Source organism: Rhipicephalus sanguineus, chromosome 9, assembly GCF_013339695.2.
Source record: "Rhipicephalus sanguineus isolate Rsan-2018 chromosome 9, BIME_Rsan_1.4, whole genome shotgun sequence".
NCBI classification, from domain to species: Eukaryota; Metazoa; Arthropoda; class Arachnida; order Ixodida; family Ixodidae; genus Rhipicephalus; species Rhipicephalus sanguineus.
In genome coordinates this window covers 3,166,993-3,179,494 of record NC_051184.2, presented here as the reverse complement: position 1 = coordinate 3,179,494, position 12,502 = coordinate 3,166,993, and the positions used below count along the sequence as shown (strand labels likewise).

The following is a 12,502-nucleotide window of genomic DNA, read 5'->3' as shown; positions in this document are numbered from 1 at the left end:
GCGGCAAAACATTCAGGAATGATGAAAGATTTAATGACCTGTCCCGTTTTTATTATGTGTAATGCTGAAAAAAAAAGAATAATAAGAAATAACGAAAACTGCAAAATGATTCAAGGAGGGATGGCTAGTCCGGCGCAGCATTAGCGTCAGCCAGCGGCAGCGGAAGTTGGCGATGCCAGGTTCATCACGTTATGTTGCCACGAAAACCAAGCACACTGTACTCCCACGCGCAAGCCGCGCCACATCGCCTTGACGCCTGCGCGTTTGCGTGCGTCTGGCATCCTTATTGAATGGAATTTCATTAAATGTCACAGTTTTCGTTACTTCTTATTCATTCTTTTTTTTGCCGCCGTTGTCACATCAAGAAACGTGATGGGGCATTAAATTTTAGTCCTTCTTGAATGTTTTGCCACTAGCCACATTAAAATCAGATAATTTGTAAGAAAACTACAGCACAATAAAATAGGTCAGTTCTAAAAGAATCAATCACCCTGTATAATGTTGTGTTTGTAAGGGCACATCTCGCGTTGCATCATGCATCATTGCGGAATGTGTAAAGGTTAGCCTGACGGGTTAGTGTGCAGTTTTTGTTCGAAAGTTTCCCCGTCAAGAAGTTTGCAGACAGTGAGAGTAGAGGCTGGCATGCAAAATTATGCGGAGTGCGGCTGATCGTAGAAAACATAAAGAAACTATAGCTGTACTAATGTATTTGAGAGTGGCGATAAAGGCAGATTGGCACCGGAGAGGTCCTTGCCTGACTAGTATTTGGAAGCAAAACAACGAAAGTATGTGTCATGCAGATGAGTGATTGTACAGTCCATTGGAGGTACCATTGAACAGATTACAAAGCAGCCGATGAACTCTGTGTCCTTCTGTAGTTTCTGAGCACAGTGCTCCTTATAGTTACTGTTATCGTAGTTCATGACCTCTGAATTAGGCTAGGTTAGGTTAGGTTAGCATTTTTTAACATTTGGCCATGTTGTGGAAGGACTGTGAACTGTGCATTACATGATTGGACTTCAAGTGTACCGAAATGTATATTTCCTTTGTGTGTATGCTTTCAGGAGGCACACGTGAATACGTGCTACAAGCACTTCTATTACTTCATCACTGAATTTGACCTAGTGAGCCAAAAGGAGCTGGAACCTTTGGTAAGGCATGCACTTCCTGGCATCTCCGCATTTGAGCTGTTTGCATTCTAACAGAACGAAAAGTTAGCAGTGCAACTAAAACTGGGCTTGGTTTACATTTCATGTAAACTGGAGACTTGCATCACGACCTCATTCATAAGCTCTAACGTTTTAGCTTTTTTTTTTACATTTCTACATCTATCACATAGTCCCTTACTTGTGGCTAAGTGACCATCTCGTACGTGCATTGTACTCTATCGTAAATGGGGGCCTTGTATGCTATTGAATGTGGTTTCATATTTGACTATGGTGTGTCAGTCCCATACAATCGATCGTAAATGGAACATGCTAACCGCTGTGCATCTGTATCTGTGGCATCTTGATGCTGACCCCAAGGTTATGGTTTTCATTCCTGGCCACATAAGCTGCATTTATACCACATCGGTGTGAAGAAACGCTTGTTTATCATGCTTTCATATCATGCTATCAGTAAGTAGCTCACGGTGTCTCAAAACTAGTCTTGAGGCCTCACTTAGATCACTTCATAAACCAATATGCGGCCTTAGGACATTAAGCATAAAATTATTTTCAAAAAACACTAAACTGGATGCAATATGTCAGCTAGAACTGGTTTCATATCCTAGAACTGATGCTGCATCAGTGTCGTTCACAGCTGATGCCATTCTCTTGCTCACAAAAGCTGTTCTTGGAATGAGTGATGATGTTTGATGAAAATAGCTTGATTTTAGGTTTTCCTTCAATGCCTGTAAGGTTCATCTTTCGACTCTTTTTCCTTTTTCGCTATTGCCTGCAGACGGAGATGACGAGGAAAGTCTGCAAGGACATGGTTATTCTGAGCCCTCGTCACAGATGAAAACAAGAGGGACGGCACCATGCACGGCCCGCCGTTTGACCCCCTCTTTGTGATGTCTGCAATTCGCTGCACTGTCCCTCGCCCTGGCTTTCATCCGTGAATGACACGTTACGTCCACTGGTTAACGCAACGTAGATGTCACCGTAGTTACCGGTACTATACCACCGACCATAACGGAGTGGAAACCTCTTCTAGTCTCGCTGGCACGGACGCTGCTGGCGAAAATTCGCACAAGCCAGAGTTGTTTTTTTTTTCAACCCTTTCACTGGCACTTCTTGCACAAGAGAGAGTGCTACCTTCCATTTCGCTGCATGATTTTTTTTCATTGCATATTGACGATATTTTAAAAGCCTCGGCCTCCTGTGTACAGCACGCGATGGCTTTGTTATGTAAATAGCACGATTTTATTTCTCGCGTTTCTTTTTTTTTTCCCATCTGCCTGCAAAGTTTTTCTTTTTCCCAGCGATCAGTTTCTGTAGTGGGGCCCATATTCGTAAAACCTTTTCATAAGAGCATTTTCTGGTTGGGTGGCTCTTCAATGCCTACCGCCCACTTATATATCAGTGATTGACATGTTAACAAGGCATATCTAGAAGCAATGCCTGTGCGAATCACACATAGTGGATGCTTTTGTGAATATGGGCCCTATATTACAAAAGAATGGAGTTTAGCTGACTGACTTGCAAAACGTATTGTGTACACCTTACAGATGGCTTAATTTAAAAAAATTTCATTTTATGTCTTTAATGTAAGTCGCATCTCCTGCATGGAATGTCTCAAGTGGCTGTAACAGGACTTCCCACATAATTGTAGGTCACGTGGAAACACTGGAACTGCAATGTTCAGATTGCTTTTGTGAATCAGCATTGCTTGAAACGCCTGTACGTAATTACATGCATGCCTACTGAGTGCCTATGGTTTGTTTGCTTTAAATTATGCATAGAGCTAATTGTTCGTGTCAAGGTGACTGCCTTCATCTTCTATTGCATCTCTGCATTGGAGCAAACCTTGAAAGAAAGCAAGCAACAAGGTCTTGGATGTGCTTTTGTGTTTGTGGCTGACTTGCGTTTTGACCAGTGCCATCTTGTGTAATTGTAAACATCTACTTGCTCTGACAAATCTTTATTTTGCACAGAAAGGCTCACTGCCAAAAATTGTAGTGCTCATGTGAAAAATATTAGTTAAACCTCGATATAACAAAGTCGGTAAAATCAGCAATTTACTTCGGTATATCAAAACTTTGTTAAATTGAAATTCGGCCTGTTTTGCAAAGTATTGTCGAAGAATTTATTTTTACACTGAAAGTGCCCCAAGAATGTCTGAATGATAATGGTAGCATGAAAAGAAACCTAATTTCAATAACGTGAAAGCACAATCTTGTTGAACTTAGATCCTGCAACCACAATTTGTTGCTTTGCCAGTGAAGTTCTCTTCACGTCCTGCGTAAAGCCAAAACTAAAGCAGGTACAACGCACTGCGGCTATACGGTATGATCGAAGCTATCGCTCCAATTATGCTGCCGCGGCTTGTCATCTGAACCCCACGTGTCGCTTGGAGTGGTGAGACACCGATGCTGTCATGTTCACCAAACTGAACAGAGTCCGGCCTGCCAGAGAATAGCTTCTTTCTAGTTGGGGAACACAGAGATTGAGCTTTGCGATATCCATTAACAAGCGGCGACGTATTTTTTCTCACCGATAGAGATCTGCAGGATAGTAGCCTTGTCACCTTTTCGACAACACCCGTTTCCTCAACGATTGCATTCACTTGCAAGATTGCTGATAGCTTGTTGTGCTTGTTGCTACTGTCTCTATGGCTACTTACACTCGTTACCTGACATGCCCGCCATGGTGGTCTAGTGGTTATGGCGCTCGACTGCTGACCCAAACGTCTCAGGATCAAATACCGGCCACAGTGGCTGCATTTCGATGCAGGCAGAATACTAGAGGCCCGTGTGCTTAGGTTTAGCTGCACTTTAAAGAACACCAGATGGTCAAGATTTCTGGAGCCCTCCACTATGGTGTACCTCATGATCGTATTGTGGTTTTGAAACCCTAACAGTTATTATTATTACTTGACACACGGTGATAACAAGAACACGAAATTGGGCGCTGACGCACAGCATGCGCGACAGTGTATACAGAATTATGCGACGCCTGGAGATGTTAGATAGCGCGCGAAACGATGTGCGAGGATTCCCGCATGCCACGCATCATTCGCGTGCTGTCTCTCTCCACCGCTCCAAAGGTGAGGAGAGAATTGAGGTGCACCCATTCTCCGCATCTGCTGCCAGAAAACGTGCTGCTCTGCTCCGTTCGTCGCTGTCCGTTGCGTGGCACGCGATTCAAAAAATGCGTTCAGAAAAACTGCGTAGAAGTCAACCATATGACCACTGGAACCAGCAGAAGTGTCAATTTATTGCCGTGGTAGCAGTGAAACTTTGTCATATTGAAATTGCGGATAATCTAGCTTCGTTGTATGGACGTAAAAAATATGTGGCATTCTCTGGACATGACCTTATAAAAACTGAAATACTTTGTTATATAGAGAATTTCGTTATATTGAGGTTTAACAGTATCTTTAGTCACTGAGTCGTGTGGAAAGTGAGCAGCTCAATCTTTTCGACGTATACGCACAGTAGCTGAGAAGATAACAATATTTTGCTTATTCATACTCGCTTGGCTCATTTTGCAAACATGCAGCAAGCTAAAACAGCACATGTTAACACGTGGAGAACCTATTTACTTGTGGCTGGAGCCTGTTCACTTGTGGCAGTAGAATCTTGTTGATACATTCATTTTGTACGATATTGCAGTGACAACATTCGCATTATCATTAACAAGCAAAACTGCGCAATGTTTTGGTAAATTTGGATTATACATTCTCCCACATAGCCCGTTTTTTCCTGCATTTTTATTATTATTTTTTTGAAAAGCATATGAACCAGGTTGTACTGTATTTACTGTTGTATTGTATAAGAGTGTGTTACGATGACTCAGTTGCCATGGCAGCTCTGCTGCTGCGCGCATGGTTGTGGGTTCGGTCCCCTGCTGCGATGGCAGTATCTTCAAGAGGCTGGAATGGAAAAAAAACTTTCATGTACAGAGATTGGTATGCTGAGAGCTTCAGATAGTCTGAAATTAGTTTGAAATCCTCCTCTACACCTTCCCTCATAGTCACGGTGTTTCTCTGGGACGTAACACACTGCCAGTTCCAAAAACGGCTCTAAAGCTGATATTTAACTATGCACTAAAGCTGGCATTTAGCTACGCTATGACTTAATTACTAGTATAGCAGTACAATTGTCATGCATGTTCTACCCTGTACAAATGAAGCATTAGAAAGTTAGGTCTGCGTAGAGCACATTATTTTGTTTGCACTTTCTCTGAGAAAGTCTGAGATTCTCAGCATTATTTCATGCTTGTGCACTTACTTTTAGGACCTGTGCAATTTGCACTTTTAGTCCATCGAAATTGTCACTTAAGTCAGTGCCCATAGTGCTGTCCATCTTGATGACTTGAACATTGTTCACTCACAGTGGTATGGCAGTACTGTTCGTTTTCCAGCCCATTGTGGTTAACTTAGTGGCTAAGGTGTTCTGCTGCTAAACTCAAGGATGCGGGTTTGATTCCCAGACGTATTGGCTGAATCTCAGTGAGCGCGAAATGCAAGAACACACATGTACTTAGATTTATGGGCACGTCAGATAAGTCCAGGTGGTCGAAATCAATCTGGACTGCTACCCTACTGTGAGCCCCATTATCATGTCATGGTTTTGGTATGTAAAAAACCGCAATTTAAGTTTTTAGTTACAGTTGAACCCTTTATAAGAGACCCTGATGGAAAAGACATCAGTGTGCCTACATTGAAATCGGGGTTGACCTGAAAGTGAGAATGCGGTACCCTGCTTACAAGAGACACCTCATATAACGAACAAGAACTGCTCCTCGGTGCGTGCCTCTTATAGAGGAGTTTAGCTGTAATTCTTTTTCCTGTGAATCGGGGTACTCGGTCTTTCCTGAGCGAGAACAATCGCAGTGTACTGCAGTCCGAGGCATTATTTTCTCCTTGTCCTTTTAGTTTCCCTTATCTTCCAACTATCTTGCACTGTTGTGCACTTTTTTTTTTTTCTAATCTATACCTTCCTGTAGGGCATTCCGGTCCATTTGTCTTTTTGTTTCAAAAGGGGCCCTAACACACACATTCTTTAAGCTGACTGCATGAATGAATGGGATGCATTTCAATGAGTATATTCCCATATAAATGGAGGTTGTCATGAAAGTAACACTTGTTGTTCCGATTTCCCCTCTGCTTATCAGTTCTTCTTTGTCGGACAAGGCCAATAGCAGTGTCCTGCCTGTCGCTTCTTCATTTTCTTCTTTCCGTGCGGAGCGACTCCGGTAACTCTTTGAGGGTGGCATCTGACAGTGGTACTCACGGGGGACAAAGAACCAGCAACAGGACCATCAAACTGTGTTAACTCTGATGCCCAAGCTATTTGGTATGAAATTGCACAATATTTGCATTTTTTCTGCAGCAAATTATTGCGTGCTATGTCCCGATTTGATAAGGATATTGCAAATGTAGAGAATTCTCACATGTGACATTACAAAGGTCCCTACACCCAACACACCTCTTCTCTAGCTTTGCTTTACAAATTGCATATACGCACAAGGCCTTTTATAAGTGCGTGGCTGCATGAGCCTTGTACTTTCAAGTTACATATCCAAAAATGGGCGCAGTTGGTTGGTATCTAAAATGGTATGTGCTAGCCTATCCTTTTATTTGGGAAAACATTATGCCACACGAATTGCTGGACGTCTATGGTTATTGGCAAATCAGTTGGCGAAAGGTTTACGAGAAATATCTCTGAGAAAGCTGTATGGCTTACCTTGTAGAGAGACGGAAAGAGAGAGAGAGGGGGGGGGGGGTATTAAGAAAGAAGGGTATGTTAGCTTCATGCTAGAGATGACTGCAGCGGTTGTTAAGTGGTACATCAAGCCCAACTCCAATGTGATAGGTACTGGGTTTGACTCCCAGTGCCGCTGGGCACCCGCCAGTCCCACTTTGGACACATTTCAGAGAATACAGAATAACTGTCAGTGACATCAAACAGCAGAGGTGCATGGCAAGATGTTAATTCAGAAAGGTTAAGGCTAGTTGGATGTAAGCTGATCCAGTGTTTGTCAAAAGAAGCAGCTTGATAAAGCTTGACTTAGACAATTTGATGTGTAACATCTTAAGGAATGGGCTTGTGTATTAGCATGGTGTTATATGCCAATTATATAAGTGCATATAGTTAAAAATATCTTTAATCTGGAATTGCTGTCAAGCAGAGTCCTTATAGGAACAGGTTCGTTAAGGCCGTGTCCCTTCCATAGCGGATGTCATATGAGGGCATTAAATTGCCGTGTGCTCATGACTATTTCCAATCTTGTTACAACTACCTTCTTAACTGCATGCTGATCTTTGTGATCTTTTTATTCCTTTCATGAATATGTGCACTTTCTTCTGAAGATGAAACAAGGTCATCATGTGACAGCTTGTGTAAATGCTTTGTTGGTGTTGACCTGAACGTGCATGATTTGTATTGCATACAAACGTAGTACTAATTTGCTTGCAGAGCATGTTTAGTTGATGCACGTTTGCACATTGCTGAACCGCGTAATTCGGTTAGTGTTAGCTGAAAGCACTTTGTTAGAAAGAGTTGCGTTACTTGCTGCGACTTCTTGTATAAATGTACATTTCAGAAGCTTAATATACGATGCACGATGACATGAACCGTGTTCTTTCTTGTGATTATAAAAGTGGTGCTGTTGTGGTCTCAAGTTGGTATGTTTTCTGATAGTTGTAAATAGTGTGTTTTAAATGGAGGTCACAGTCTGTTCTGTACTTGTGGTGAGCTGTGTGTGGAATGCTGATGGCAAGTGGTGTCGCTTAATCTTGATAACTTGTTAAGGGTTTGGCAGAACTTACAGAAACGAAACCGCTTAGGTCTTCTTACGACTGCTTTTTATGCCATGATGGACAGTATCGAAAGGGTCACTCTGATAAGAATTTCTCACGAGGGATACGTTTGTGGTGGTCGTGTGCACGTTCACTAGATGAAATTAGATTTCAACTTAAGCAATTTATGGTTGTGTGAGTTAGCCCAAATTGGTAAAGGTGTTTACGTGTGATAAACACAGTTACTTCTGCTGTCTTTGTCATTAGTGACGTCTTCCTGTAGGATGTTTCATAATAGCCCGATGCACGCACTAGGAAGTAATTGTATTGCCTTTTCTACGGTTTTGCCTAGACACTACGAAGAGAGCATTGATGAGTCTCTGCTAGGTTTATGCTGTGAAATTTTAATTAACAGGTCCCAAATGACTGGTGTTGAAGCAGTAATTAGGTGTGTTGTGTAACAGGAGGTATAGGCCAAGAGATGATACAAGTGCCATTATACTTTGTGACATTTTGCACACTTTACGAGCTGATCGAATGCTACTACTGGGCCCTTGTATGTGTCCGCACAAATAGTGCTCAAGTTGCTGCCATGAACATAGAGCGATTGAAATGTATTTTATACACAGGAGATGGAATTGAATTTTTTACGCCGACTCAGGACTGTGTATTTTTAGCAGGTCAGCTGATTGAAAGCTGCTTTGGGGCAGTTTAAACGCTGAGAGTGGTTGCATTTTTCCAGTGTTTAAACTGAGAGAGTGTACATTTTTTAGTGTGTAGTTAAGATCTTAACCAGACAGAACTTGCCAGGAACATGAAAAATGATTTGTATAGGGCACCGGTAGACATAATGGCAATTTGTTTACATTGGCTCGTTATGGTAGTGTTAATGGTATCTGGACTTCCTGTTAATAATGTTAATGGACAAGTTTGAAACTGTGGTCTTGCTCGGGTGGTTATGGTGAAAATCGTTGCGTAGGAATGTTGACGTTTTGTCAGGTGTTTTAACAACGGAGAAATTTCTGTTTTGTGTTGGAGCTTTCTAACGTTGAGAAAATAACTGAAGGCAAGCATTTATACATACAGGAATAAGCTCATTGTGGAGCGCGGTATGTTTTGTGGAGTGAATATATGACTGGGTTGTGAAGCGGTCGCGTGAGTGAGCTTATGAGTAAGATGTGGTGGGGCTATCCTCGAAGATGGTGTATTTCTGGAAAGTTCCTTCAAATGCCACCACGTTGATAAGTGCACGATTGTAACAATGTGAAACTCAGATGTTGTGTGTATCACAAGCAGTCTGTATGCACTACTACCGTCTTTAATGCTACTGATGATGTGCAACCATTTGTTGCAGATTTGAGAGGCACTTAGCTCAACTGCTATGCGTGTTACGCGCATAACAAAAGTTGCTTTCACATGGTTAAGCGTAGAAGCAACAAAAGTGCTTTATATGAAAACATTGCAGGAATGTCGCAGGACAACTTGTTGTGCACTTTTTCTTGCCAATTTGGACATGAGCACAGTGTGAACTTTGTTTTGTCAGTAATCTAAGTAGCACGAGATGTTAGGCTAATGTGGTATGTCCCATATTGAGGTTACGTTAGGCTCACGTGCTGTGCAGCTTGTGTAATTACCACCGCTTGTCAAGAGAAGATCTTTATTATACTAATCATGTGAACACGCAGATTTTGTATGTTCCGAGATGGCAAGCTCTAGAACAAGAAAGCTGGACTTATATATGCAAAGCTGCACAGTTAAATGCACAGACAAGCTTTTCTTGTCTTCTTTTTTTTCTTTTTGGTTCTTTCGTCATTTGCAGTTCCTTTCTTTCCGATTGATTGGTGGTAAATTATGTCAAGCATTCGTGCCCTTATTTGCTCCACGTTCCCTGTAATGCACGTTTACAAACCGCTTTTATCTTTCGTAAGCTTTTTGCTGCAAGACGCCACATCGCCTTTTGAATTGGCTGTTTCACATCATATTCCCCGTTTTCATACTGGCTACTAACCACGGCAGGAAGTTTAAAGGGACACTAAAAATGAAAGTGAAGGCTACATTAGTCAAGTATTCATCTGCTATACCAAGAAAACTACTCTTGCCATGAGAGAAAGAGTGACAAATCGGAAAACACTCGGAAACGAAAGGATATTGATGCCACCTTAAATTTTCTACACCATCTTGCTGTGATATCATTGTATTTAACAGCGTCCATTCAGGCCCAGTTAATTTTCTCCCTATAATGATTTACAACATTGTATTATATGAGCTTGGCAAGGTTTGAGAATGTACTGTGGCACTACAGCCCCAATATGGCATAATACTTCATTTACGTCCATGACATTGCACTTTGCACTATATTCCAATACAAATTAAGAAGGCAGCAGAGCCCCCCCCCAGATGACCGATGTGCGACCGCCATTATGATCAGCGACTGAACAAATAGTCCCGCTCATGAGCCGGTCAGGGGAGTCACCGACTGTCTGGCTCGGCTCAATACGTCGGTCTACACTGCGTGCCCATCGGTGCAGGTTCATATTCAACCGCCTTTGAGGAGTAAATATCGCTGCCTTCTAATGTTTTAGACGACTATAGGTGTGGTGGTTTTGGCATCAAATTGATGAAGTATACAGAAGGCTAGCCTGCATTTTCTCATTCAGCAATCAACTTTCCTGTATGGAATTAACGAAAATAGACTTTTGAAAGAGCACAATATAAGACTAATATTATTTAGTGTCCCTTTTAGAGCAAAGGTTAAAAATGATGTGCCAGACATTTTGTTTTTATGTCATACTTTCTCTGTTCATCCTTTACTCCGTGCTCTACAAAAGTGTATATTTATTTTATGTATGTGCACAGTTGTCACTCTTGCATACGTATAGCAGTGTTAACATGCGATGCACATGTAATACATGCAATGTTGACACCAGTGAAGCTTCTATTCATCTGTGTGAGCAAGCCCTACCTAAGTAAGGGATGCGCAGTTAGTCTCACTCCCTACAGCTGACTGATGATAACCAGCTTTTACGAATTTGTGTGGTTCGTATGGTTGAATGTCGGCATGTTTTGGGCTTGTTGCGGAGTGTCCTTGCACGTACTGTGCATATAAATCTTTACCATTGTGACTGTTGTGATCAGGGAACTCGTGTTTGAAGGAAATAAAATCTGAAGCAGTGATGTGTATGTCCTTCTTGTTTTACTTGTTTCGCAACAAGCACCCAAGCTCTATGGATTAACAGAAATAGTGTCTTAAAATTTGTAAGTAAAATTCTTTTGAAACATTCACTGAAAGATCGAGAGTGCAGATGCCATTTTTCATTGGGAGCGACAGCTCTCGGCATGGACTGCTTGTATAAGAATGCTGTACGTACTAGTGATGTAGTGATGCCTAACATTTTAAATTGTTGGTGGGCTTAGTTCCAGTCTACACTTTCTGCTTGATTTACTCAAGTTGTAGAAATACGAGAAGGTCTAGGAATGCTCATCTTGTCAGTACATTCAAAGTTTTGTCATGAAAGAGGGTAAGTGGTGCAGACACGGACACTAAAAGATAAACAAAGATCGTGTTTGTGTTGTCTACCTCTCTTGTGTATGTGTCTGCACCCCGTACCTTGTTATAGATGAATCCTTACTATCCGGGATTCAAAGGTTATTAATCAAAGGAATTCACAGGAATATAAACTGTCTAATTGTTCTTTATCATTAAGCCACAGCACATGGCAACAGCACATAAGTCCACATTACGCTTGCTGAGCTGTTCGTTAGCATTATATGGCATGCATATTTAATGAAATGTGGTTTGGTTGGCCAGAATGTTGACGAAATTATTTAAAATGTGGCATTTCGGTCGTAACAATTAAGGGGCCTTCACCAAACTGAACAATGCACCCATTTAAATGTTGTAATGTCAGGTTTTAAATTATTTCTTCACCTTGGTCATCTTCAGTTTTGCTTTGTCTCTCTCTATCCGGTTTGTTATTTTGAAAGTTGTAACTGTAATTCAAGATGATTTTCTTGGGTGTCCCTGCATGACAGAATTGCGTTCGCAATAGTTCCTTAGCAGTTACATAGTTCTTCAGCTCTCTACATTGTGGAAATTTGTGTTTTTCAACAACACCATTAGGCAACTGGACACTAAAACCGAAATCGACTGTGTGGTCAAGTTGGTTTCTCATCTGTGTTTCCATGCGAGCTGGGACTCCGTGTACCCACGAAACACAAGTTGGTTTCTCATCTGTGTTTCCATGCGAGCTGAGACTCCGTGTACCCACGAAACACAAGTTGGTTTCTCATCTGTGTTTCCATGCGAGCTGGGACTCCGTGTACCCACGAAACACAAGTTGGTTTCTCATCTGTGTTTCCATGCGAGCTGGGACTCCGTGTACCCACGAAACACGAAACCTCTATAGAACGTTTTATAGAGGCTTATAGAGGTTTTAAACATTTCAAATACATTTTATAGAGGTTTTGTGTTTCATGGGTAGTTTCATTGTGGATGTACTGAAACGCTCCATATTTCTGGCACGGCTCTAATTCAGCTTGGAATGACACAACT

The 12,502-nt window shown here is 41.7% G+C and overlaps 1 protein-coding gene across 4 annotated transcripts in view; it reads left to right on the top strand.

Moving 5' to 3' along the window:
* LOC119404453 (MOB kinase activator-like 3) overlaps positions 1-9,355 on the top strand; it is a 34,526-nt gene extending 25,171 nt beyond the window's left edge. For all 4 annotated transcript variants that reach the window (XM_049418882.1, XM_049418883.1, XM_037670952.2 and 1 more), the window contains exons 6-7: positions 1,065-1,151; positions 1,945-9,355. In XM_049418882.1, coding sequence (XP_049274839.1) covers positions 1,065-1,151; positions 1,945-2,004 — 147 coding nt within the window. In that variant the 3' untranslated portion in view covers positions 2,005-9,355. The remainder of the gene's footprint in view (positions 1-1,064; positions 1,152-1,944) is intronic.
* The last annotated feature ends 3,147 nt before the right edge of the window (positions 9,356-12,502 follow it).